At 45.1% G+C, this 27,683-nt stretch overlaps 2 protein-coding genes across 18 annotated transcripts in view; both read right to left on the reverse strand.

The window, feature by feature from the left end:
• Nucleotides 1-6,933: 6,933 nt before the first annotated feature.
• On the reverse strand, nt 6,934-9,520 carry Rps17 (ribosomal protein S17). The gene is made up of 5 exons (NM_017152.3): nt 9,492-9,520; nt 9,111-9,262; nt 8,510-8,615; nt 7,996-8,061; nt 6,934-7,047 (listed from the first exon to the last, which is right to left on the reverse strand). The coding sequence occupies exons 1-5, from the start codon at nt 9,492-9,494 to the stop codon at nt 6,967-6,969; spliced, it is 408 nt and encodes a 135-aa protein (NP_058848.2). The 5' UTR covers nt 9,495-9,520; the 3' UTR covers nt 6,934-6,966.
• Nucleotides 9,521-11,061: 1,541 nt separating this feature from the next.
• Nucleotides 11,062-27,683, reverse strand: part of Cpeb1 (cytoplasmic polyadenylation element binding protein 1) — a 108,111-nt gene continuing 91,489 nt past the window's right edge. For 5 of the 17 annotated variants that reach the window (XM_039105662.2, XM_039105656.2, XM_039105652.2 and 2 more), the window contains exons 4-12: nt 25,128-25,351; nt 23,322-23,574; nt 20,844-20,957; nt 20,441-20,545; nt 19,377-19,513; nt 15,799-15,997; nt 14,445-14,539; nt 13,741-13,821; nt 11,062-12,465 (exon numbers count right to left, since the gene is read on the reverse strand). In XM_039105662.2, coding sequence (XP_038961590.1) covers nt 12,367-12,465; nt 13,741-13,821; nt 14,445-14,539; nt 15,799-15,997; nt 19,377-19,513; nt 20,441-20,545; nt 20,844-20,957; nt 23,322-23,574; nt 25,128-25,351 — 1,307 coding nt within the window. In that variant the 3' untranslated portion in view covers nt 11,062-12,366. The remainder of the gene's footprint in view (nt 12,466-13,740; nt 13,822-14,444; nt 14,540-15,798; nt 15,998-19,376; nt 19,514-20,440; nt 20,546-20,843; nt 20,958-23,321; nt 23,575-25,127; nt 25,352-27,683) is intronic. The other 12 variants (XM_063284729.1, XM_063284698.1, XM_008759510.4 and 9 more) reach the window with 7 other exon arrangements.

Raw genomic sequence — 27,683 nt, forward strand, 5'->3', positions numbered from 1 at the left:
TTTGTTGTCTTCGTGTTGTCTAATACATAATCGTTCTGAATTAGGGATAGAATAAGTTAGCAACTAGACAACGTTGTGAGGTCCTTGGAGCCGGGATAGTGTGGCGGCTCTTCAGTGTGGCCACACCGCCGTGGAGGAGCGCGTGGGCTCTTCAGTCCTGCATGAAGACGCCTGACCTACAATAACTGCAGGCTGAGCGAGAGGAGGCCTCTTACCCCTCCCTGTGCCATGAAGAACAGGACTGCTCCTTCACAAGAGCGCCAGACAGGAGAGGGAGACTTGGAGAGGAGTATGCCTAACATTTTTGAGAGCTGAAAGAAGCTATAAGAATCACAAAGTGCGGGGTTGGGGATTTGGCGCAGTGGTAGAGCGCTTGCCTAGCAAGCGAAAGGCCCTGGGTTCGGTCCCCAGCTCCAAAAAAAAAAAAAAGAATAGAAAAAAAAAAAAGAATCACAAAGTACAAGATGGTTTTTAAAGGGAAAATCTAGAAAAGAATCACACCAGACATTCTAGAGCAGTGGTTCTCAACTTTTATAACACTGAGACCCTCTAATATACTTCCTCATGCTGTGGTGACCCCAACCATAAAACTTTTGTTACTACTTAACTGTTAATTTTGCTAATGTTATGAATCATGATGTAAATATCTGATATGCAGGGTATCTGATGTGACCTTTGTGAAAGGATCCCAAGGGTGTGGCAGCCCACAAGTTGAGAAGCGCTGCTCTGGCGTCTAGGGAACTAGTGAAAGCTGTGTGGGGCTGGCTCTCCTAGAAGTCGGACAGAACTGAAGAAGAATCCAAAGGCAGAGCATGTGAACAAAAGCCAGGGAGTTGCTGAGGGACAGCACAGTGCGCAGCCCCACACCCACCAAGCCCGAGATGGAGATGGTGCTCTCAGGTCACTAGGAGCTCTGGACAGAGCAAAGGGAAGAGGCACTCGGCGAGGCAACGTCTGAGCCTGGTCCAGTTTGACAGACCCAGCCCTTGGACAAAGGGCACTCTGAATCCCAATGAACCCGTGGTCAGCTTTCCCTTAGAGTAACAAATGCCTGCAACAAGGAAAGGGTCGTGGGCCCACTGTTGCGGAGGTTTCAGTCCAGGCTCTTCTCGAACATGCCCCTCCAAGCCAGACGACCCCCACTCTAAAGTTTTTGCCAGTTCCCAGCGGTCCCAACCTGGAAACTAAGCCTTTAGGATGTGGCACTTCAGGAGACCCCAAACTACAGCAATGCATAAAGCAAAAGACACATCCCTTGCAGTGGAACTAGACACTGCCACTGGAAGTTTCAGTGGCCAAAAGACAAAAGGTCCTAACATCAAAGGAAGCTCCCCACCCAGACCCACTTAGCTACACTGGCATTCAAAAGGAAAAGGCAGGAGTTCATTGCAGATGTTCTTTAGAGGTCAGATCTAGTAAGAGGGTAAACTTCTGGACCAAAGTAGCCATGGGGGTTGGGGGGGTGGGGGAGCTGGCGTAGAGGTAGAGAGGAGAAAGGGAGCAAGAAAGGCTCCCGCTTTCTTCAAAGTAGTAGCTGCTGGAAGAAGCGCTGGTGAGTCACAGGGAGGCCTTTTCCCTGGTGGCAGCAGAAACAATGGGCCGGGAGTGGAGCGCCGTCAGCTCACACAAGCCAGGAAGGGGCTGAATCAACCTAACAATTGTCTCATCCTGCTGTGCCCAGAGGAAACTTGAGGCCACTCACAACTGACACACCGGTGGAGGTGCAATCTTTTCGATGGTTTCCAATCAGAAAGGAAGACTCCAAGCCATCGCTGTCCAGAAAGGTCTGCACCCCACAGCCTTGGTGTCCCAGGGAAGGCGCGCGCATCCCTGCCTCTTCGTTCTTCCCGCCTGACTTCTCTGCGCCACCCTTCCGGTTTCCTCTAGCGCAGCTGCTCCACAGCCTCCAAAACCCCACCTGCAAGGCCGAGTTCCTGGCCGCCGGGGCTGGCCCTGTTTAATCTGGAAGGGAGGACGTAAACGCAGCCGCCAGGAAGCAATAGCTTTCAGTCGGGAGCCAAGAACAGCACTGTGGGTGGAACAATGTGGGAGGGTCGGACAGATCAAGGCTCTGTGCTATTGGCCAGGAGAGAGTGGAAATTACACAGCTAGAGGGTAGACCGAGCAGGCTTTCTAAAAATAGGGTTAAGGGTTGGAAAATGGCTTGGTGGTCAAGGGCACATTGCTCTTCCAGGGACCAGGAACTACCTGTTAGTTCGCGACACAGACAACTACCTGTAATTTCAGGGGCTCTGACGCCCTCTTCTGGACTCCAGGAACTCTTACACTCATGTGTGCCCTTCCACAAGCACACATAAATAAAGAGGTAACTGTTTAGTATATCTGAGGATAGGAAGACAAAAATAATTTTGGAGAGGGGAGCGGGGGTGGGGGTGTTGGGTTAGGAAGATGGTTCTTGTGAACGGAAACTCCTGAAAAGTTGTGTCTGTCCCAGGTAGTCCCAACCTCAGAACAGCTATTCCTTGTCTGCCTGCGTCAGAACTAACACAGGGCACTAATCCTGTGACTACGAAGAAACCTTCTAGAGTCCATTGACTTAGTGGGCCACTGCCTTCCACCCATCCAAAAGCTAAGATGTCATAGGACACACACTGGGCCTGGAGAGAAACTCCCCCAGCTCACCGTGCCTGTTCTTGGATGTATTAGCTCTGATTTCGGGTTTTATTCTGTAAAACCATAAAAATTTCATTAAACTGCTTCCACATTAAAACATGGAATTTGGGGTAACCTGCAATTGTGAGGCCATCGTCACTCAAAAGGTCTCTGGAATAAACTAACTTTTAGTCTATTAAGATGATGATGACTCTGTGTGTGTGTGGGGGGGGGGTCAGAGGTAGAAGTCAGATGTCTTTCTCAATTGCTTTCCTTTTTAAAACTGGAAGTTTTAAATGGCTGGCCTTGAGGCAGCCAGGGTTAAATATGTGCACTATAATCGTGTCACCATGCCAGTTTTATGTGGTGCCTCCTGCGTGCTCGGCAAGCACTCTGAACTGGGCCCAGTCCCAGAGCCTTTTGGCTAGCCTTTTAGTTATTTGGTTTTTGTTTTGTCTTTAAAGAGTCTAATACAGCTGAGGCTGTCCTTGAACTCCTGAACTCTACCCCACAAGGGCTGGGGTCCCAGACTTGTACCAACATACCCAGCTTTTGAGCCTGGTTTAGAGGTCTAGAGGTAGGAAGGACCTTCAACAGGGGAAAGCTTTAGAAAATGAGTTTTCCTTCCCCATGATTTTATGAGTACACATTTAAATGTTCTTAAAGAATATTAACATTGGAAACATTGTTTTTTAACATACATTTTCCCCGGTAACCCACAGGATCATACTCAGAATTGGAGTAATCAGGATGATGTAAGGATTAACCTTACGATGTACCACGGTTACAGGAAGAGAATGGAAACTTAAGCTTAGAGCTTCAGAGCTACCAAGTGAAAACTAAGTCGTTAAGGCCAGTCAGTTCTGTAGTGACATCAGCTGGTTGTCCCCTACTTTGATCTTAGAGGGGATTTGAGAAAATTTTCTCCTATGGGAAACTAATAAATTCTATTATGAACTGTCATGTGCTATTGGTTTTGCTGAGAGGGAGATGGGCCACCAGTCTCAGACTCAAGCCTGTTTAAACTTGGGAGTCCTCCAAGATACCCTCTCCTGGGCAGGCTGGCCACTGGCCCTGAAATATAGACAGAGGAAACCATAAGGGTGTTGAAAATACAGCAAGAAGTCAAATCTTTCCAACATCGGCCACTCCAGTATATCCCATGGTTCATCCCTATGGTGGGGATGGCCACCAGCAGCTCGTCTGCAGAGGGATCCAACATCTGTGTCGACATCCCTGCTGGGTGAATGCTGATTTAATGCTTTATCTATCAACCGCTTGTTCTGTGTGGAAGCCCCTCTAAGGGCAAACACTCTGGCCCGCCTGCTACAGATTCAGTTGGAAGCTTATGGAGCTTTTAGGCTCCTGACTTGAGGATGCCCTCCCCTGCTGCTTGCCAAGTGTCCCTTTTCTGCTGCTGCTTAATAAAATTGTTCAAGACTGAGAGTACAGCTACCCCAGATCGTTCTCTGGATAAAACAGACTCGAAGGTGGCCCTGAGACACTGCCACACTGTACTTGTAGAGAGAGGCTTCAGGTCCCATTGGACAGACTCAAGGCCAAGTCTAATGTTGACAGTCCCTGACTCACTGACCCTACAGAGCTACTCCTGTTCTCCACTGACTTTGCTGCTTACCGTTCTTGAGGAAAACAATTCCTGACAGAATCGAGAATTTTAAACTAGCTGTTTAAAAGAGGCTTGTGAGGTGGGTATGGTGGCATTTAATTATGTCACGTGGGAGGCAGATCTGAGTTCAAGGTCAGCCTGGTCTACACAGTGAGTTTCAGGATAGCCAGGGCTACATAGTGAGACCCTATGTCAACAAACAAAAAGAAGTTTGTGTTAATATAACTTGTATGATTTTAATTATATCAAAAATAATCATTATGGAAATAACTCAGCAGCTCGGCAGGTGAGAGCACTGGCTGTCCTTGCAGAAGGCCTGGGATAAGTTCTTGAATGCACTCGGCAGCTTAAAACCATCTGTAATTCCAGTCCCAGAGGACCTGGTGCCCTCTTCTGGCTTCTGTAAGCACTGCACCTACATGTGTAGCCAAAACCCATGCACATGTGTGTGTGTAAGAAAACAGGAAAATAGCATTGGAAGATGTACACTAGCTAGCACACTAACACCGCAGTAAACAGACAACAGTGTGTCAAGTGGGAGGCTAGCCTGGATTACAAAACAGGAACCACTGGGAGACATGCAGCTTAGCCATTTGGATCTGCCTTAGTCATATAAGCATAAGTGGATTGGAACTGGGGTAAGCATCCCCAGTGCAGGCAAAGATTGTCAGAATGCATCCCCCCCTCCCCTTTTTAAAGATTTATTTTATGTATGAGTACCCTGTAGCTGTTTTCAAACACACTATAAGAGGGAACCAGATCCAATTACAGATGGCTGTGAACCACCGTGTGGTTGCTGGGAATTGAACTCAGGACCTCTGAAGAGCAGTCAGTGCTCTAACCCCTGAGCCGTCTCTCCAGCCCCAGAATGCATTTCCAATGTAAAGCAATGCTCTAACAAGAGATCTTATTCAAGACGCAGTAGTTGAAATTAAAAGGACTGAGGAAAACACCATTCCGGCAGTTGCACAGGGAACAGATATAAAGGTGTGAACCAGAGGGAAACACCTTAAAAATTGAGGGTAGGGTGTGCAGGCTGCAAGCCCAGTGCTCAGGAGGTGGCTACTCAAGGTCAGGAGTGCAGAGCTCCTTGGCTCCACACAGGTTCCACACCAGGGTAGGACAAGGCCCTGTCTCAAGAAACTGACAAAAATTGAACAAGAAAAGTATACACGGGGCTGGAGAGATGGCTTAGTGGTTAAGAGCACCGACTGCTCTTCCCGAGGTCCTGAGTTCAATTCCCAGCAACCACATGGTGGCTCACAACCATCTGTAATGAAATCTGATGCCCTCTTCTGGTGTGTCTGAAGACAGCTACAGTGTACTCATAGATAATAAAATATTTTTTTAAAAAAAAGTATACACAATCCTCTCTGGTGTGCACTGGGTACACTCTTCTAAGACAGAAACTTAGTAGCATCAAGATTAAGGCAGAGAGATTCGTGGTGATATGAAAACCAAACCCAACTAATAACAGCTAAACAGGGAAAGCCTCGCTTCGGGATGAATGTGCAGGGATTGCACACTGAGAAGTAAAACTCAGATCACTGAGGCTCCACTGGGGTAAACAAAGCCCACAGCCCTCGAGGTAAAGGCAACAGTGAAGGCTTCAGGGCTGGGCTGGGCTGACTTAGGGTGTACTCGCCCACTAGACCAGACCAGGGCCTGGGTTCCGTCCCTGGCATCAGGAAAAGAAAATAGCAGAAATAACTAAAAAGAGTAAAAACAAATTTTAAAAGATTTTTGACTAAATTAGCAAACCTTGATCTGAATTTCTAAAGTCATCAGTGAGACTGGAACCACACTAGTCTCCCAGATACACCAAGAGTCCTCACGGGGACCTGCTGTGAGGCAACAAATCAGAGGGAAACACAGGAAGTCCTAGAAAGCCAGAAATGAGTGAAACTGAGTAAATGAAAAACTCTTCTAGAAGAGAACATCTCTCAGCTCATTACCCTTACCACTTCGTCTGTATCATAAAGGGTGGGTAAGGTGGCTCAATGGGTAAAGACGCCTGCTGCCAAGCCTGACCAGAGCTGGATTTCTGGGACACACTGCTGAGCCCACCGTGGCCACAAGGCGGGTTTGTGTAATAAATGTACACGCTTTCACATTCCTCCAAGTCCCGTCCTCCCTGGTAACATTAATGACTCCATGGTGATCAGACAGCTGAAGTCCCAGAGCAAAATGGTAAATGCTAGGACCTTCAGGACAGCCCTTAAGGCTCTGGGAAAGAGCTCTAAATACATGAGTTCAAAACATATATAACTTCTCAACTGCAAAAAAAGAGGATGCATAAATCTAAAGGACCTTAGGCAGCTGCATTAATCCATCATTACAAAGGGGAGTTGTCAATTCTAGGCTCAGAGTAAACATTAAAAACCTATCAGACTGAGATGGCCCAATAGCACCGTGTGGTGGGTTGTTCATGCAGAAAATGTCAAAGTCCCACCCAAGAAACCCTACAATACAAACCATGCACACCCACCTTACCCTGGTTGACACCACTGCCCTTAACTAGGCATGCTGACCCCAACTTTGCTTATCCAAGAGACTGAAGAGATCTGATAGCAAAATAGCTTCCCGCCTTGTCCTGAGTGTGTATTAGGATCTCCACAAATCCTAGACCAGGTAGGTCAGAAAGTGTTCAGACCCCCACCCTGACCCTAACAGCAACAATACAGCCAAACTTGTTTTCAGGTTTATTGAAAATATGGCATAATGGATTAAACAGCTCCACGTGGTGTTTTGAAATTCATCCCAACCGTAGGCTGAGTGACCTGGAGGTTGGAGAGACTGCCAAAGTCCTGCAAAAGAACAGACACCCGTGAGTGGATACTTCTCACCCCCAGGAACTTTTCAACACACACACACCGACTGATGACACACCCTCTAAATGTAATTCTCTTCATCCAGCCTCCAGGCTTCTTCAGACAGATGTCCCTAGCAGGACACTGGATGGACTGGCCTACACACAGCTAAACCCCATAACCCACGCCTGCCCCCCATCTCCAAGGACCCAACACTCTTGCCACTACTACCAACCAAAGCCTAAAAGCCTGCAAGCATTTTCTTAGCTCAGGCAAGCTACAAAAACAGTACCAGTCACAATGCACAGAGGGGCTTAGAGGTTGTGCCCCTAAAACACTCCCCAGCCTCAGTCAACATCTGAGGGAAACAAACGTACAAGACACCAAGGAGTGGAGGATCAGGCTGGTCCCCAAGCACACCTAGCACCTGGGAGCCCACTGTGCCCTGAAGCTAGCTAAATGGTTTCAGAAGGCTGTGTTGATACAGCTTTAGCTGCTGGTCTCACTAAAGCCAGATGTAGGTATATGGGGATACAGAGTATTACTTTTTAATGTCTCAAACTGCTCAAAACCACTAACAGCACGCTGGACTCCACGGCCTGTCTTACCTTCACACACTTAGGAAAATGTCCCAGTCTTCTTAGCTGCTAGGATAAGCCACACTGAAGACACCTGAACTGTGACTAGCTGACTATTCTAGAAATGAGACCAGGGATCCTTTCTAAGACCGTCTCCAAGGAAAACAGGTGACAGAGACAGAGCTGAAGGGGGTGTGGGCAGGCGGACCACAATTTAGGAGCCAGTCCCAGAACAAGGAAAATGCAAAGAACTCAGTATGTCCCACACTGCTAAATTATCTCGTGAAAGCTATTCCAACACACTCGGAACAAGCAGCCACAAGCCATTTAGACACCAGCCTTACTCAAGCAATCAGCCGACACTCACCAGAAGCTTCAGCATTTCCTTGGTGTCAGGATCTACCTCAATGATCTCCTGATCTAGGGCTGAGACCTAAGAGAGAAAGAGTCAAGTCCAAATTATGAATGTGTTATCTTTCACTTCCTCTGATCCCTTGAAAGCTAGGGCTTCTCCACATAACCTTGTTTGCCCCAAAACTCAGTATGTAGACCAGGCTGGCCTCTGCCTCCCAAATGCTAGAATTAAAGATGTGCACCACCACAGCCCAAGGCTTCGCTCTAGTGTGCGTTTTGAAAGCCTTACGGCAGTGCTCACACTTGTAGGTCAAGCTAATATGGTCGGGAGGCAGGCACCCTCTCTAGGCTCCCATGTGGGAAGAGCAAACTGAATTGAGATTCCAGGAAGGCTAACAGTAGGCAGGCTGATTACAGGCACCCTCAGCTGGGTGCGGCACTCCGAAGGCAGCTGAGCTCCCACCACAGATGAGGCCCCACTACCACCTGAGCAGGTAGTAAAAGGTACAAAGACCCACAAGGTTTACCTCAGGAACATAATTATCTCTCCTCTCCCTCTCTTCTTCCTGCAACTTGATGGAGATGCCTCTCACAGGACCTCTCTGAATCCGCTTCATCAGATGCGTGACATAGCTACAAACACACAAGCCAGGAAGAACAGTGACCACTTCCCACCTAGTGCGCAGAGTATCTGGGTACAAAACCTACTTTGTTTCTACATCGAGGTCGGACTCACCGTCGGAGATCCTCCTATACACACAAAGTCCAGACATCCACCCACTACATTCCTCACACTCCGTAAATAACCCTCCTCCAAGCATCAACTCTTCCGCACTTGTACCTTGACTGGTTTCATCAGTCGTACGGACACAGCACCGTTAATTTTTCGTGCAACATGGCCATAGTGATAAAATGCTGTGAGCAGATACTGCAGCAATAAGGTTTGGAGGTCGGAGCTCTGCCTTCAGCTACCGTAAATAACTCTAAGATCACCTCGGCAAAAACCCACAGTGAACGCACACCTCCAGCTCCCTCGGACCATTCGGGGGACCTCGAGCAAAGGGAACGGCCAGGGCAGGCTCTTCCGGAGGGACAGTTGCCGCAGGCAGCCGCGAGGCCTCCACTCACCCGGCTATCTTGTTCCGAAGGTTTTTGCTGGGGATGATGGCGATCTCCTCGCACACGCGCTTGTTGGTGTGAAAGTCATTACCCAGGCGCGTGTAGTACTTCTCGATGATGACCCGGGCCGCCTTCTTCACAGTCTTGGTGCGAACGCGGCCCTGAAGGTGGAGAGGGCAAAGTGACTTGGGGAGCCCGCACCTTCCATGGAGGAAGCAGGCGCCGGCTCCCAGAGGGGTCGGTGCGCGGAGAACTTCACGCGGAAGCGCGCCAGGCTGACAGACTCCGCGTGGGCACCGCCTGCAGCCTCTCGCTGCGGACTTGAGGCCGCGACAAGCGGAGGATGGATGCGGATTGAAAAGGACAGAGCACTCAGAGGCAAACACCTACCATGTTGACGGGTCTCGGTAAAAGAGGAAACAGGAAGCACAAGAGAAGCCTATTAAAGCGCAGGCCAGAAAGCCGCTTCCGCCCGGCTACGGCTGCGCGAAGCTCGCGAGAATACCACAGCGGCCCCTGGAGGACTGGAGTGGCAGTGCTGCGCTGAGGGCGGGGCGAGAGCCTGCGCGTGCGCACGTCGGTAGCTCGGACGTCTCTCCAACAGAGTTTCTGCTCCTAGTAGTTCCGTGGTAGGTAGGCTTCTGTTGGGAGGTTCAGGTTGCTTTAATCTAGGAGATACTTTGAGGCCCTGAGGCAGATAGGAGGCCCGAGCTCCGAAAGGTGTAGTAGTAGAGGGGAGTCATCCCTGATCTCCAACACGCGCGCGACTCTAGCCTAATTGGAGAGGTTTCTCTTATTTCCCGGCGTTTCTTCACATTCTAGCACAGTATTCCATTAGAGCTGCTCTTAAATGTCTTAGCGCGTTTTACTTTTCTCAATTGGGGATGAGCTAAACAAGTACTAACCTCGAGTGCTTAAAACAGCGGCTGGCTCACAGAGAGCTCTCAAACATAACAAATTAAGATCTGAGAGAACTATACTGCTCCCAACCAGTGAAGACACTATTATCTCCAACCTTCAGCTTCTTCCGGTTATCCTTACTCTAAAGTAGCTCATGGAGGGAGGAAAAAAAGAGGTCTATGGAACCAGAACTGAAGAGATCAAAGATCAGTAATCCCTGGGAGTTGCAGCTTACTTTACCAGTGAATTTCTAATGAAGTGGAGGCCAGGTAGAACACTAGACCTTACAGTCTTGCAGGAAGAGAACTCTTGGATTCTGATTAGTGAATTTTTGCATCTTACAAGAAGGATGCTTTAGTACCTAGGGGTCTGCTCTCCCTCAGACTAGTTTCCCAAAGGATCAGTTCAGCAGGCTGACTCAAAACTTCTCTACTTGAAAAATTATCAGACCTATCATAAAGCCATGGAGAAACTAGTGTAAAGGGCTGTGCAGAAAGGAAAAGCACTGCTGGATATGCTAGTGCATACCTTTAATCCCAGAACTCGGGATGCCTGCCTAACAGGCAGACTTCCTGAGTTTGAGGCCAGGCTGGTTTACATAAGGAGTCCAGGACAAGGCCACAAAGAAAGACCCTGAATCAAAAAAGCAAAGTAGTAACCACGCGGAAAGGAATTGCATTAGCACAAAAGCACAAGGGAGTCCAAGAGGAAGGAGGAACACGCAAGGGCTCAGGCTCACAAGAAAGCAGCCAACAAGTGGCTCCTGACATCTTGGCGGTTGTGTCTCTAGCATTCTTGGGGCTGCATCTGGAGGCCTCAAGGGGCCAAGCAAGTAAAATTCATAGGTCTTTCATTTCAGATTGTAACCACCCAGGTACCGATATTCCAGCCTGGCTGACCAGGATGCAACAGGTTCCACATAGGAGCAGGTCTCCACATGCACATACCATCCCTCTGGACTGGGGTCCCTCCCATTGTGAGAATACATGAAGAGAGGACTTGTCCCTGGAATCTCCTTCCCTGCTTGCTACCACACACCCCGGACAGACAAAACCACAACTCTGCTGCAACGTGTTTATTATGTGCCAAAAAAAGTACACCACAGCTTACTCCACAATCTGTACAGAGTGCAGTCTTGCCTGCATGTACAACAATGAGGTAGAGACTTCACACACAGCTTCACGAGCCCACAGAGTAGCTGGGATATGCGACAATGCAACGTCAGCTCAGCAGGGGGGCGACACTGGTTCTTTGGCACACAGCTTCCCTAAGAGGGGCAAGTAGTAACTAAATTTTTAAAAAAAGAGTCAAGTTTTCAATTCCAGTAACATTTTTGTCAACAATAACTGTTGATTCATACATTCTTCAAATAAAAGTTGTAAGGAAGGGTACTTGCCCCTCTAAGAGAAAGGGCTCCTGTGAGCCTTCATCCGCCCCCACCAAAAAGCAGCCCTTTTTTTTTTTTTAATTTTTAAGCTCAGTTACAAAAGAAAAAGTCCTGTGACTGTGATTAAAAACTTCTATCAACCCTCCCCCAACGTAAGTGCAACATAAGGTGCGACAAACCATTTAAAACTATATACAGCAGCTGCTCAGACCTAATTTTTCCTCCCATCCAGTTTTAAATAAAATAATTTTTCTCTTGGTTACAAATGCTTTGATTTGCAACTGTGACCAGCAGTCCCCCAGACACAAATTTGCTATAATGTTAAAAGCTGCCAAAAAAGAAAAAAAAATCTATTGTTCCAAACGACTTAAAAACTGTTTTAAGGAGTGTAAAAAGGAACCAGTAAAAACCCTCGAGCGTAAACTATGAAATATGATTTGGTTTAAATGAAGAGCAAAGTCTCCTTTGTTTGTTACAGTAAAAAACACCAGCTGAACACTCAATTTATGCCGTTCAGGTGGGGGTTAAATAAATGGAAAGGCACTGTATGGCAACTGCAAGAATGGACCAATGAGACCTGCGCATCACCACCATCAGTATTGCAAGGAATGTAAGAAGCGCTTTAATAAATAAACCCAAGTGTAGGCATCTGTGTCAACGCGTTCTAGACACAGTTTTTTTTGTTGTTTTCATTTGCAAAATGAGGAACTAGAATCTGGGAAAACTACAATTGCTTGAGGGTGAGCCTGAGGCCCCTGCTCTGGCACACCCCGCTGAAGACAAAACCTGACAAAACTCATTGTGCATTAATTAGTGCAGAAACAAAGACAGACTCAGCAAGTACAAAGGTGAGTACAATTCTCCCTTGTCTGCAGAAAGCTAGCTCCTAGGCGCCCGTGCAGGGAACAGGCTGCTGCCTGACTTGCCAGCCTTTGGCGCCACAGGCCCTGGGCCAGGCCAGCTTCTCTAGCTGGAATTTTAGTTCTTCTGGTTCCTCATTAGCGGGCTGTGGTGGCGTAGGCCTTCCATGCTGTGTCGCCAGTGCCAGCAGCTTCGGCAAAAGTACTTGAAGCAGACCTAGTTAGGGAACAAAGAGAAGAGTGTGCCAACACTAGATATAAAGTTCCACTTTAAGAGGAAATTAAAAGCGCTAGCTTCTGTGGGGGCTAGAAGAAAGACTTCCTGCTAACCCTCTCACCCCAACAGAGCTTTGGCTGACCAAAGGAAATGCAGCCCTGGATCTATGGGTACTCTTATGCAAACATTTTACGTTTCTTGTGTGTACCATGCAGCTTTCCAATTTTCCAACTTTCTTTTCTACACAGCAGTTCAATCTTATCGCTGCCGACATGAGAGAATGCTGAAGAACTGGTTACAGATTCAAGTACCAGGAGACATGCCTTTCTCTTCTCAGTGAGAAGTGACTGGTTTTGCTAGCTGGGTAACCAGCCCTAAGCAAGTCATAACCTCCTAACAAGAGTATGAAGTGGAGGAGTCACTGTGAAGTCACTAATCTACAGAAGCTGGTTTAGGAAGACACTGATATCTCACTATCCAAACTCACTGTAAGCTTACTCAGGAGCATCTGTCTGACTCTTCATAGCCTCCATTAAATAACAGCACCACTATAAAGTCAAACTACACATGGATGGATTGCTCCAGGCTGGAAGGTTCCCAAACACCTCACATAAGGTTGAAAATGTGGTTGGTTCCGTGATTGTACCTGCACAAGATCAACCCAGTGAACATTCCAGAATGAACAGGAAAATGCCTCACAAGCAACTACTCCTGGCTGAGAGTTATTAGCAGCTGATGGCTTCTGGAAGAAGGAAAGCAGGTTTTCTTTAAGGGCTGCCGCCCTGGTAGATAGACCATTGTAGTATATGAGTAGCATAAATGGGACTAGGTGTTGATAAAAACACCCCCCCCCCACAGTGAGCTTATGCTAACACATGCCAGCAATTCTAACGCTCTGGTAGGAGCAGTGGGTAAGAGGCTTGCTGTGAGATCAAAGCCAGTTTGGTTACATGAAGTTACAGGTAGGATTAAACAGTAAGACCATTTCCAACAAAAACAAAACAAACAAAAAACTAAAAAGTACCCACCATTACCAATGCCATATTGTACAACAGTAACAGCCCAGGAAGGAAAGGGCCAAAAATCCAACAAGTACCTTTCCTATGCTTAGTGTTGTAGATAAATCTATGCACAGGGTGCTCTCAACTACGTGTCTCTATGCTTTCAGAAATAAGTTACCTCAGAACTCTACTTCTTGTGTCATAAATGTGCCTTAATACATTTTCAAATTGTGATAGGGACTTCATAGGCATCTACGGTGTCCAGAGGACTCACCTGATCTCGGCAGAAGAAAGGACCAGGTTGTGAACTGCAGATAAGACACAGAGAATCTTCTAGATAGGGGTCGATCTGAACCTGAAGAACAGAAGATAAAATGGGTCTGTGGATCAGAGGAACTGTAGTTATATATTATTGAGTACACAGGAATGTAGGGTGTTTGTGCTTAAGGAGGAAGACAGAATTGTAGGCAAGAGTCGAATATAAAGATCCTAGATGACAGACTTGTTTTGTCTTTTTTTTTCCCCTGGAGCTAAGGACGAACCCAGGGCCTTGAGCTTGCTAGGCAAGTGCTCTAGCACTGAGCTAAGTCCCCAACCCCTAGATGACAGACTTGTATCACATAGACAGAGCTGGTTGCTTATAGCGTATGGACAACCAAAGAGCAGTAGCCTGTTCTTTGAGGCAAAATGAATCCTAGTCCTGTATCAGTTAGCAGCAGGTAAGTGTTCAGAGGATTCAGGTAAGAGGCTGATAAAGTTGCTACTTAGCAGTCTCAGACAAATAGCAAAATGAAGACACTTCTCCCCACCCACACTCATATACACACAAGTAGCTAACAGTCTTGAGTCCCCAGAGACAAAATCCCACCTCAGTCTCTGAACTCAGGCTAACTGTGCAGTTGGGTTCACTTCTCCAATCTTGGAACTACAGTGTTTTATAATTGAGTCTCAAAATAAGGACACTAACCACACACTCACCTTCTTGGTAAACTTGGTGGTTTTGATCTCCACAAAAGCAGCAGTGACTGCTTTCAGGTAACTACGTTGGTTATTGAAAGTCACACGACCAGACCCTAGGAAAATGGTACAAGCTTAGACCTTCTGCTCAAGTTTTCTTAAATTCCCTCCAACATTCAAACCAGTGCTATCTGACTTAAAGGTAAGTACTTAAGTAGTTTCTAATTTAGTGGTTGTCACAGCAAAATCAAAAGCAATGGAATTTTAGTTATATATTTTACCTAAGATATTTTAACACACAGGAGAAGCTGCATTTCAAATACTTTAACAGCTACCACACTGGACAATATAGGTCCTAAGACACATTGCTATAAACCATCAGGTAAAGAGGGAAGGGAAGGGGCTCCCTCCAGTGCAGGTAGATGCACAGAGAAGGACTAAGAGCTCAGGCAGAAACCACTGCAGTCTAAACTGTTTTCAGAAGGGCAGGAATACTTTGCCCAGAGGTACTGTAGAGAACTAGAAACTAGCAGGAGAGCTATGAGAATCCCTGTCCTGCCAAGTGCTGCCCCCACTCTACAGTTCTCCATCTGCAGCGCGGCACTGACAGGCAAGCACACAGTGCTCCTCCCTGAGCAGACTCCCTGTGGGTGGGTAGAGCAGGCATCTGGGAAGGTGTTTAACTCCGTGCCGTGATCAGAGTCCGTTCTGCTTCTCAGCACAATCCTTGAAATCACTGCACTATGTCTGGACTAACCTCCTTTCTCAGAAATGCTGACCAACTCCGTCAAGACACAGACATTAAGGTAGAATGGCTCAATTGATATGCCAATTTTTATCTATCCAGAAACATCTGACCTTGTCTCTGACTCTAGACAACATCAAAGAAGTAAAAACAAAAACAAATTTCCCTTCTTTTTCCTTCTTCCCACTTCCCTTCTTTCCTGACAAGGTCTCAATGTATAGTTCTGGATGCCTTTGAATTCAGAGATCCACCTGCCTCTATCTCCCAAGTACTGGGACTACAGGCATGTGCAGCTGCCTAGGAAGCACTTTCAATGAAGGAAAGTTCTCAGTAAAATGTAGTCTTTAAAGGCAGTTTATCCAAAACTAGTTTGGCTGTGTACTTTGAATTTCCAACAGACTTCTTTCCTCCTTTTCATCAATACTATCATAGTCCTACAATTACCCTTTCCCCCAGTGTGTGAAATAGTAGCAGAAGCAAGATGCAGATGGGCCAGTACTGTTACTTCTGGAGGAAAAGATGATCTGCAAACCTGGGTCAGGTCTCTCTATACTCCCGAGGGTAAGTATTACCATCTTAATCTGCTTCCCAGGGGCACCAAGGCTTCCCATACAGAAGTAGGACACTCACCAATGGGGTACTTGTGCTTATCTGTGTCAATCCCAGCATACACCACTCCACCAAATAGGTCATTCAAGATGGCAGCCAGAGCCTCAGCATTGAGCATCCCGTGCAAGGCACCAACAAACACCGTCCTGCTGGGATCCAGCCTCTGAGATGGGCTCCAGACAAAGTTGCTGTCAGCCAAGACCCAAGGGATTACCTGTACCTGAAAACCCCCCAAAGGTTGATCAGCTGGCATCTTCAGAGACCAAGCTCCCTGTGCAGTGTGTACATGCTGTGGATACCACACTGCAGCCGCTATGACTACACAAGGTGAAAGAGCACTGTCACCCATCTGAGGCACACAGGCTTTTCCCAACACTGACGTTGAATTACCTTTGTTTATAATGATAAAAGCAAATTCAAAAGAACTTGCTCATTCTGCAGAGTAATCAAGAAGGACCAAACCGACAGGCCCAGGATCCTCTAACTCCAACCAAGAGTCACAGGAACTAACAAAGCACAAGTTCTCAAGGAAGAAAACAAGCATTCTTGTGACAGGAGAACTCACAGAACATTAAAAAGTTAGAAAGCATGGAGGACAGAAATATACAAAAGCTATTATATCATTGAGATGATTACTGGTCTCAACCAAGGTATTTAGAGGTGCCATCAATAATGAGAACATCTCCCCCTGTTCTTTGTGTGTGTCTATATCTCTCTCTGTGTGTATCTGTCTTCTGTATGTTTCTGTGTCCCTGTATGTCTATGTGTCAGTCTGTCTCTGTTTCTTTCTCTCTCTCTCTCTCTCTCTCTCTCTCTCTCTCTCTCTCTCTCTCTCTCTCTGGCCACACACACAGATCTGAAGTGTTAAAAATCTCACTAACACCAGGGTAAGTGCTGACATCTTCTGTCCTGAGTCTCTGACCCCAGCATCAAGTCTAGTATGTCAGGCAGAGGACTTTACAATCAACTAGGCTTACAGGTGCCAGTAACTATTTATGTAAAATTAGCTAGATTTTCTTTAAATGTTTTGAAGCAGAAGAGAACTGAGGCAAACACCAAAATGTAAAAATAATTTAAAAGAAGGTCTGAACATGGTTGGTGGCAATTGTCACAGGTCACAAGTAAAGATATTCTTCAATGGAAATCTGCAGAGGTCAGACTTCCTGAGTGAGAAGCAAGGAGGCAGGGCCTGAGCTCTGAAGAACCTGTAGAGAAGGTGCACAGGAAAGGAACACCCATACAAATTCAAGAAAAAGACTACTTTGCACATAGGGCAATCTATAATTACAGGATATATCAAAGAACATAGGGTCTAGGTAGGACAGGTTAGACAGGTAAATCTGGGTCAACAAATAGTAGAACCACAAAATGAGTAAGTTATCTGAGTAAAAAAGATGACAGGAGGGAGTCAAACATCGTACTGATGATGAAGGACCACAGTTGGGACACACAGTCACAGAAGTGAGAGGACTGGGACAGCTGGAGCATCAAAGAGACACTGAGTCTCTGAGGTGATGGGGGGTGGGAAGGAATGATCAGGGTCTGAGCAGGCTGGCTGTCCTGGCTATGCCAGTCTCATGTGTGAAAGCAGGGGACCAGAAAGGAGAGTGGATGATGTAATCTTAGCTACAATGAGTTGCCTGAACAAGAGAAACATGGGGAGCTTCTATAAAGCCAAGAGCCAGATTAGTCAATAAACTATTTAAAAATGATGTGGCCATCCTAATAGGCACTTTCTCCTTTAAGATACTGATTTTTTAAAAAAACAGACTTCAGTTTCTAAGAGTTGATTTAGGTTTACAGTAAAACTGCACAAAACTGAAATTTCCCACACACACTATCCCCAACACACACATACACACACCCTCAACTACATCATTCTGCACCCAAAGATCCATCTGTTCCCGCTGATGACCCCACACTGACAATTATCACCCCCTCAAAACCAGAGTCTACACTGGGCTTTCTTTGTGTCTACTGCACACTGCTGGGTTAGAGGAAGTGTGTGGTGACTTCACAACACCTATTGCAGCTGACTGTCATCTCACAGCAAAAATCCCTGTGCTTTGCCTCGTTATGTTTCTCTTCCCCGGAAAGCACTGATCTTTTTAATTAGAGATATATTTGGCTTCCTGTCCTATAGATGAGCAATAAATTTTCAAAACAATTTTATGTCACAAAAATGATGTTCTTTGGAATCATCTTAATAAAAGCACTATACCAATTTCTAAACTCAAAACATTTGATTCTCAAAACTCTCCCCAGTAGCACCACTTGAGGAGCCTGACTAAAGGAGATTCCTAAACTCTGCACAGATGATTCAGTGAGTCTGAGGTACGAATGGCAATGAGGCTCCCCAGTGTGAAGTCAGTGTGCTATCCAGGACACACTGGTGGGCCTTGGTCAAGAGAGTCAGAGAGGCATCATTTTGACAGAGCTAAGGAAGGCCTGAGAGGGAGTGAAGCTGCCACAGCTGGGGCTGTCCTGAGGGGATTTACTCACCACCAAACATCATGGGGTCAGAAAGCAGTCTGAGAACTAGGGGGAACATATGTAGATTTTTTTCAGTTTAGTACAAGCAAAGGAAGTTGCTGCTTTCAATCTCATCTCTACGATGAGGCTTGGGATTTAAGTGTAGATCAGAAAAGAACAGGAAGGCTGGGAAGGCTTGACTCTTGCTCCACTGGATTCCAAGGATTGGATGTGCACACTCATATAGCCCCACTGGTTCCAGGACTGTATGCTATGCACATTCATAGATCTCCTTTTTATCTCAGTAAGGCTCAACAGCTGGAGTTTTAAAAAAAAATGCAAACTAGAAAATAGTGGATGTATTTACTGTGGGACAAAACAAAACAAAACGAAAAACCCAACAACAACAACAACAACAACAACAACAACAACAACAACAACAACAAAAAAACAAACCCCAGACTTCTTGCCTCAGCTAAAACTGGTGCCCTGGTGCCAAGAAAATCTGGTGCCACGAATAAAGAATGTCTCCCAAAGTCTTGGGTATTTGAATGTTGTCCCCAGTAGGTGGTGCAGTTCAAGGATTTTGGTGGTATAGCCTTGCTGGAGGAACTGAGTCACCCTGAGATGAAAATCCTCCTTTCACTTCCAACTTGCTCTCTGTGCTTTTGCTTACAGTAAAATAAAGGATGTAAGCTCTCAGCACCTTGTTCCTGCAGCTATCTTGTTCCCAAATGAGGTCCTTTGTAAGGTGCCTTAAGTCATGGTACTCTACCACAGTGGCCGTGTTGGTTTCCGTGAGGATGTTTGAATGCTTAGTCCTCAGTTGGTGGAACTACTTGGGAACAACTGGGAGCTGTGGCTCTGTGGAAAGTGGGTGTCACTGGGGGCAGACTTTGAGGTTTAAAAATACGCATGCTATTCTATTCCCCATGTGCTCTCTCTCTGCTAACGATGTGACCTCTGCCATGCCTTCACTCCACATCATGAGCTCTAACCTGAAATCATGATCCACATTAGATGTTCTGTTATAGGTTACCCTGGTCATGGTCTTCTGTCACAGCAGTAACAAAGTAACCCACACAGCAACAGAAAGTAACGAAGGTAGGATTACCAAGCTAACTCACTTCTTTGCAGCGCATCCTTCGGCTGGACATCTTGAAATAATATTCACTTAGGCCATCTGGGCTCAGTGGGTCATGAGAACAAGCCTGAAGCAAGGCCCGGACGGACTTCTCTAGTTCAAACACCAAATACACATACCCTATACTCAACAAAAGAAAAAGAAGCCTTAATATCCCCCAGGTAGCAATTTAACATCCTCTAGTGTGGCTGACGAGCCAATGCTTTGAACAGGGAGTTTTCTTCTAAGGGAGGAAGCCTCAAGTGCAAGACAATTTTTTTAGAGGGTAGGTGCTGGGGGTTAACCCCACAGTCTTGTGCATGCTAGGCAGCACTCCACTACCGAATCAAATCCCTTACCCTAAAGTACATTTTATTCTACTCCTAAAAAGGCTTGTCATACCATTTACTATGACTTATTCTATGCTAAGGGAGATTTACCTCAAAATTCACTAAGGGAAGGTACTGTCAGGCTGGCACAGAAGACCCTACCTATGACCATATAGCTCTCTACCCCTGAACACAGAGTATGCCCAGGTCAATAGAGCCAGGAAAAATAGCAGGTCAGTTTGTCAGGGGATGCAGGTATTGCTTTAAAAGCCTAATTAAACCACTGATTCAAGTTCAGTGAAGATGGGGCAGAGTGAAAATAGCTCCTGCTTCTTTCTACAGGGCAAGAGCTCATTTTAGACTAGTGAGGAATCAGATACTCGGTCCTCATTCCTGCCAACTCCAAAGGGAATCTCAGAACTGGGTCAGACCACAACCCCTGAAGCAGCAAAGGCAGGCAAAAGAACACTCTTGAAGTGAACACCTTATTCAAGAGGGAAGGCCCTGGTGGGGTTTAGGTTCAGAGGGAGGTGCTCAGGAAGGGGTCTGACGCCATCTCCCCACATCACTACAAGCTTGGACAGATGGATGGACAAAGGAGTGTACAAAATAGCAGAGGGTGTGTTGACTATACCCTGGAGTGCCTACTTTACTAGCATGCGTCTGTGACAGCCCAGCACCACATGGTGCAGTACGTGTGAGGAAGAGGGGAAAAAAATTCCTACCATGTCTTTATTACCTTTAGGCATATTACCTTTGGGAGGACACCGGGGGTGCTTGCCATCCTTACCAGGCCACTCCACACTCAGAGAGCCAAAAACACGGAAGGTGTTAACCAATCCAGCTGCACAGATGGGGAAGAACAACAGAAACCAATAGAGTCTACTCAGGAAAGACAAACACAGGATCACCAGTACTCCTCCCAAGGTTCACTGCTCCTGAAAAACAACTCAGAGCTGACTTCCGGTCTCGTGTGTAAGCAGACACACAGAGCTACAACAGCTTATGAAATGCTCTCTCAGCTGCTTCTCTAACACCCTGTGCTGAAGCAGAGGTTCAGGCTCTGACCTGGAGCCTAGGGTCCACACTCTTGAAAGATAAGCTCCACCTTCAACTCTAAAGAGATCTCAGAGGCAGCTCACCTTCTGTAATGTCCCAAGGAACACCTCCTAGGAACACCTTGCATGAGTAGATGGGGTTCTTGTAGTTCCGGGGAGGAAGCTGGCCACTCCAGGTACATGTAGCTTCATTCACAGCTTTGGGAGGAGACAAAGAAAAGAACACGGGTTCAGACAATCAACAAAGTCACTACCCTTTTCTGAAATAGACTTGTTGGGGAGATAGAACATTCACGATTCCAACCTGGTTTCCCAGGAGATGACTAGCCATGATGACTATTCCAAAAGAACACTTATGTCTGCTGAAATATTTAAGGTAACTTTGATAATCCTACCTCATCAGCTTTGCTTCCAATAAAATCAAAAGGAATATCAGATGTATAGGGTAAAAAATATTGGGCTGTAGAGATGGCTCAGAGGTTAAGAGCACAGTCTGCTTTTTCAAAGGTCCTGAGTTCAATTCCCAGCAACCACATGGTGGCTCACAACCATCTGTAATGAGATCTGATGCCCTCTTCTGGCCTGAAGGCATACGTACAGGCAGAAAGGTGTATGATGTATTATATACATATACATATATACATATATACATACACACACACACACACTATGTATGTATGGATATATATATCCAACTAAAAACCAAAAAGACACAACTAAAGGTATTTTGACTATATAACTTATTAACTATCAACAAAGCAGTTTTATCTTGCTATTGTTTAAAGTAGTTAATAGATATATATTTAGGATTAGACAGAATGTTACATATGCAATGCTCTACAAGTTTCTGACCCTTGTAGACTTTCTCTTTCAGTTAAAGAGATGTTCTACTGTTTCCTTATCTTGTTTCTGAATTCATCAGCCACAGACGTCAAGACACTGTCAGGAGGAACACAACTCAACAGCAAGCACATATCCATGCCCCACAAGCCAATTCAAAAGCATTTGAGTAGGCACTGAATTTCCCTACACCCACAGTATGATGATGGATTTCTGCCCAAGCCCTCTGCTCCCTAGTTATGTCAAACCAAATATGTCAAGAGGCCCTTTCTGCTGTGTATGCTTGGAGCCTGCTTCAGATTGGCTTGTCCTGCTAATTTCCAGAGGTCTGTTCTCAGAGTCAGTTCAAGCCTTTCACATTGGAAGGTGACCTGGATGATGACTGGTTACTTCTTGACACATTATCCTTTCCTTCAGCACTGAGGAAGATATTCAAGGAGATGAGACATTATTCCGTCATGGATAATAGGGTATTTCCTAACAGCACAGGGCTAATGTGTTGCCATGACAAGAAACTGGACACTGCTAGCAACATCTCACATAAAAGCAGGTAGCATCCCTCCAGAGAGCATCCCGAACAGTGAGCACAGTAAACACAATCATGGGCGATCAGAACCACTAGATGAGCAGGGTATTCGCACTGTTAGGGGAGAATGAGGTAGGGATGAGCTCTATGAAAACACATGTACCAGAGAAGTAACATTCACTCAGTCAGGGACCAGACCCCACAACCGTGGTTTGGGTGGAAAGCAAGGACGGCATTAGTGGTTAATGATATAGGTAGCTCAATGACTTCCAAGCCCAGGTGTAATGTAAGAAAGCAGACTTAACATACACTCAGATTCTGCACCTGGACATGGTAATACACAACTCTAATTCCAACACTCAGGAGGCAGAGGCAGCCTGGTCTACAGAGCAGACAGCCCAGGACAGGCCAGGGATTGTAAAGAAAAAAGACTTAAAACAATTTTTAAGATTCATTTTTATTTTATGTCTGTGGGTGTCTTGCCTGAACATAAGTCTGTGCCCGATGCCTACAGAGGCCAGAGAGGGTTTGGATCCCCTGGAACTGGAGCTACAGATAACCAGAATATGCCATATGGGTAGTGGGGACTGAACTCAGGTCTGCTGAAAGAGCCACCAGTGCTCTTAACCACCAAGCCATCTCTCCAGCCTGCACTTAAGACTATTTAAATAACAGAAATGAAAGGACTTCAAAGAGCTCAGAGCACTTGGTGATATCTTACACCTTAGAAGTTGACAACTAGACTACTTACCCTGAATGTACCAATCCAAAAAAAAAAAAAAAAAAAAAAAAAAAAACTCAGGGCAAAAAGTCAGAAAATGAACTTTGACTGCTATGACCTTCAATTAGAAATAAGGAGGGCAGACAAAACTGTAGACATTATTTTCAAGGTTTTGTCTTTTTCATGCAACAATCAAAAACAAGGGTGGTGCACAGTCATTTTCCACAGAAGCCCACAGTAAGAGGTGGAACCAGCCATCTTCTGCTGTGGCACAGCCTCTGTATCAGGCTATCTGCTTCCTTCAACTCAATCTCAAGGCTGTCCTTTATTTTTAGAACCCTTGGCTCTTTAAACCTGGAACTTTACCACACTATCAAGCCCTCTTCAGAAGAGTTCATCACGGTGTGAATAAAGGTAGTTCTGTGTCTAGGAAGAGGTCTCAGGCTTCACACAGCCACAGCCATCCGACACTCACCTGCGGCCTGCCTGTGGAGTCTAGCCTCTCTCTCTATGCTGAATGGGTCTTTAGGAGCTCCGAGAAGGTCCCAAGATGGCCACACAGAAGTTCCTGGCCATCTCTTTGGAGCACTGGTTGGAGAGGGAGCAACTGCAGCAAGAGCAGCTTGCTCTTGGTCCATTCGAGACCCAACTCCCATCTTTAGAGGGTCTCTGGGACCATTTCCCGTCATAGAAAGAAAGGGCAGAGGAGGGGAAATGCGAAGGCTTGACTAGAGAAGGAAAAAGAAGACACAAGTTTTAAAAGACAATTTTGTTATAAAGTAATAATCATATAACAAAAATATGAAAATATCTAATATAACAATCTACATTTATAATTTGATATATTTTCTTTCAGTCTGTCTTCCTATTCATTTTTAAGATTAGCTATGGATAACCGTCCCTCAACATAGACATTTTGATAAATTTATCACATTTTATTTAGGAGGCCAGTAACATCCTAAGGATCCAGTTACCTATTGCTAAACAACTTTTTTCCTTCCGACCCACTTATGTTCTATTAGAAATGTATTTAAATGTATTTAAACATGTCACACTATATATTTGTGTTAAAGCTTGAAATTCTAAGCATCAAAATTATGTATTATTAAAATTTATTGATAGAATATTTTCTATAGATACAAAAACTGTCTCATTTCTTCTTTGTTTGCTTCTGTGTCTCTTTCCAAATTAATCCTTAGGTGTGGTAGCTGAGAGAGTTGTATTTGTCAGGCACGAGGTAAAAATCCCAAGGTGAGCTCTATTTAAGTAATGAAACGGAGCAAATACCTTGTGAACCTATCCCACAGGGTGTAACCTCAAGTCCAGAGAAGTAAAGGACCTGATTTAACTGTCATTCTAGAAACTAGTCTGGACAGAGTAAATGAATGGGCAACAAGAATGCTAATTCATGCCAGCGTTCAAAGTCCAGGACGGGTAGAAGATGACAACAGGGTGGGTTCTAAAAGTCATGAATGGGTAACCCATGAAGATAAGAAGATGAGGAATGGGCCCTCCTATTCAATTCAACATTGAGCTCCTGGCATTTTGTAACTGAAAAGCAAAGTTGAGGTGGTGCCTTAAACTATCTTATTCCAGGAAATTGTCTGTCTTTCCCTTCAAGACTCATATGTAATCACTTTTACCCTCTAACTATACTGACTGTGCTGTCCTCTATATGATATTTACACCGTCCTCCACCCACCCTAACCAATTTCCTAACTCTAATTACCATGGAGCCCGCACATGTCACACTTGACTGAAGGTAAAGGACAGGACATATAAATTGATGACAGTCTCAGACGGTGAGTGGGCATGGGTCAGTGCAAAAGTACAGGAGCTAGAGTCACAATCTAGATCAAAATTCAAGTGTAAATAATTATGACTTAAGGTCAATTATTAAAATATCACTTATGAACTTTGGGACATTTATACACAGAGGTATATAAATATTTTTTAAAGATTAAAAAGAAAATATCCATGTACTTCAACAAACAGCACACTGACAAGATGCTCATATTTACTTTGAAATTAACTGTTCTCTACCAGCTCTTGGAGTAACAAGTAAAAGATACTGGGTTCTAAAATATATTTCTCATGGGCATTCAAAGTGTCTTTGGGTTTGCCAAGGATGAACAACTACATAAAGGTGCCTGATGTTCTCTCCTGCCTGCATCCTACTGAGGCACCCATTTCAAGCTCTAAGACAGATACTGTGGCACCTTTCCCCTGGGGCACACAGCCAGCTCCACCTCCACACCCCACTCCTGGGCACGTTACATACAATCAAATCTGAGAGATGATCTGATCCAGAGCTGAAGCCACTCGTGTCTGAGTCAGAGGGGCTGCTAGAACGGGAGTCCAGGATAGGCCGGGTGTCCAGGCGAGATCCTCTAACTGAGGGCGCTGGGAACTTGTCCAAGTCAGACCCAAGGGGATCCAGAGACAGGAAGCTCAAGGGGGTTTTTCCTAAGACATTTCCCAGTGGATTTTGGAGCATGCTTAATACTAGGATGACAAAAAATAAAATAAAATAAATAAAGAAGAAAAGAAAAGGAATGCTGATAACCTCTTTAATTTTCCTTCCAGACAAGATACTTTTTTTTCTCCCACAATCACCCAAGGCAGATTTAACCTCTGAGAGCATTTAAAAAACATAGAACATAAGGTTCAGATAACTGATGGTTTTGGAGAGCTGGTCACCCAGTCCTCATTAGAAGTTACAGGATGATCGAACACCAGAACTCTTTCTACTAAAGCAACAGGAGAACTGTTCTCTGCCACCAGGCTTAAGGAGTAGTGCCACCCATCTGAGACTTTACCACTGGGGACTTTGGTTATAGTTGCTATTAATGTCTGGATACACCTGCAGTTCAACTGGGAAGTCAAAACCATATTCCCTCCACTGGCTTTCAGTGTGTTTACTAGAGTCATGCTTTTCTAGTAACATTTTGTTAGAACAAAGAATTGTGTGTAACACACCACAGACTAATACAGCATAAACATGTCTCATTTGGTAAGTTCTCTTCTAAAACTCTCTAGCATGCACAAGTTTTCTCTGCAGCCCCAAATTTCAAATATTTAGGATGGAAGCAGAATGATCTCTTAAAAGTTCACTCTCTGAGGAAACAAACCTGGTATGAAACCCCTGGTATGAGGCCTCTTCCAGATGGTTGTAACTCTGAAAAGCTCTCCTGGGTTCGTCTTTGAGCCTCCTCTTTCTTTTCACTGGCCTCTTGAGTGAAATACCAACTATTTCATAACACTGCTAGCCAGGTTCAATAATCAGACAGCAGATGAAAAGTGCTGGGCAAAAATGCCCAACTCATAATAAACAAATACCTAACATCCAAAAGAATAAAAGCCAGATGTGGAAGACATTCCTGCAACCCCAGCCACTTGAGAGGCTAAGGCAAGAGGATTTTGACTTCCAGGAGAGTTTGGGATATTGTCTCAAAAAGAAAAAAAAAGGAAGAAAGGAAGGAAGGAAGGAAGAGGGAGGGGGAAAAAGGAGAAAAAGAGAAAGGAAGGAAGGAATGCGGGAACTGAGAGAATTGTGTCTCTCATCTACAAGGACAAAGAATAAAAGGGCTTTATTATGAAGTGTGGATGTATTAATGTTAAGACAGAAGCTTTGACATTTAATTCATCTGAAGAATAAAGATGTCTTAGTGAGTCCATGATGACAGTGCAGAGGTATCAGGCAGCAGTCAGCAGTCAGAAGCTCAAACCACAAGCTTGAGGTAGAGAGCTAAATGGACCGAGTCTCTGAAACCTCAAAGCCCATCCCCAAGTGACATTCGTCCTTCAGCAAGGGCATACCTCCTAATCCTCCCCAAGCAGCTAACGGGGTATAAAAAAAAACCAGGCGCATGGGGATATGTCATTCAAAGCCTGCACCATCTCTCAGGATGAACCCAAATAACACACAACAGTGAGGTAAGTGTCCCTACTTCAGCCCTGACCACAAATGAAGTGAAACACAGGCCATCTAGAGCTGGTTTCCTCCCAGATGTCCAAGCACAATAATAAACCTCTCCAAGTCTGGAATCAAAGTCAAGGTATCACTTGGGGTACAAGACTAACTGCCATTCATGATAGATCATGACAGAACATCACACACAAGATTCAAAATAGCTGTTAACACAGCATTAGACCATAGCATCATCCTCAGGCATATGGTCTCCCTCCCAGATACAGACACAGTATATGTGTGCATTAATTAGTCTTTTATTTCCTAAATGCAGGCAACATTATGCATGCATTTATCCAATTATTATTCTATAGTGGTAAAAATACTTAAATTAAAAACACCATTCCTATAAGCATGACAAGTTCAGTCCCTTTACATCTTAACCAATACCAGGTACAATCAGTCTTTTATTACTACTATTGTCACCATTATTGGTTGTTTTGTTTGTTTTTGTTTTTTGTGAAGTTGGGTCTCTCCATCTTTATGTGGATTGATTTTTGAACCACCAGAATGGGTGGCATGTGTCTTTACCACTGAGACATCTCACCAGACTGTGGTCACTTTTTTTATTTCAGGATGTGTATTATCTATGGGGCTCAGGGAGCCAAACATATCCCCAGGAGTCAGTTTATTATTTTGCTTTTCAAGGAAAACAGTCTTTTACTCTAGACCTTTCAAAGTGATTTTCAAGTACTAACACTTAACTGCATGCTGGAACTACATGTCTCAAAATGCTTAGATTCTAACACCCAGCACAAATAATCCTCGATAAACCTCTCAAGTAATCCTTGTTTTATCAAACTCGTGCCCGAAATAACTGAAATAATCCATGCTTCAGAGTTTATGCTTTAAAAGGGCAAGAGGTGA

Source organism: Rattus norvegicus, chromosome 1 (genome assembly GCF_036323735.1).
Source record: "Rattus norvegicus strain BN/NHsdMcwi chromosome 1, GRCr8, whole genome shotgun sequence".
Classification (NCBI taxonomy): Eukaryota; Metazoa; Chordata; class Mammalia; order Rodentia; family Muridae; genus Rattus; species Rattus norvegicus.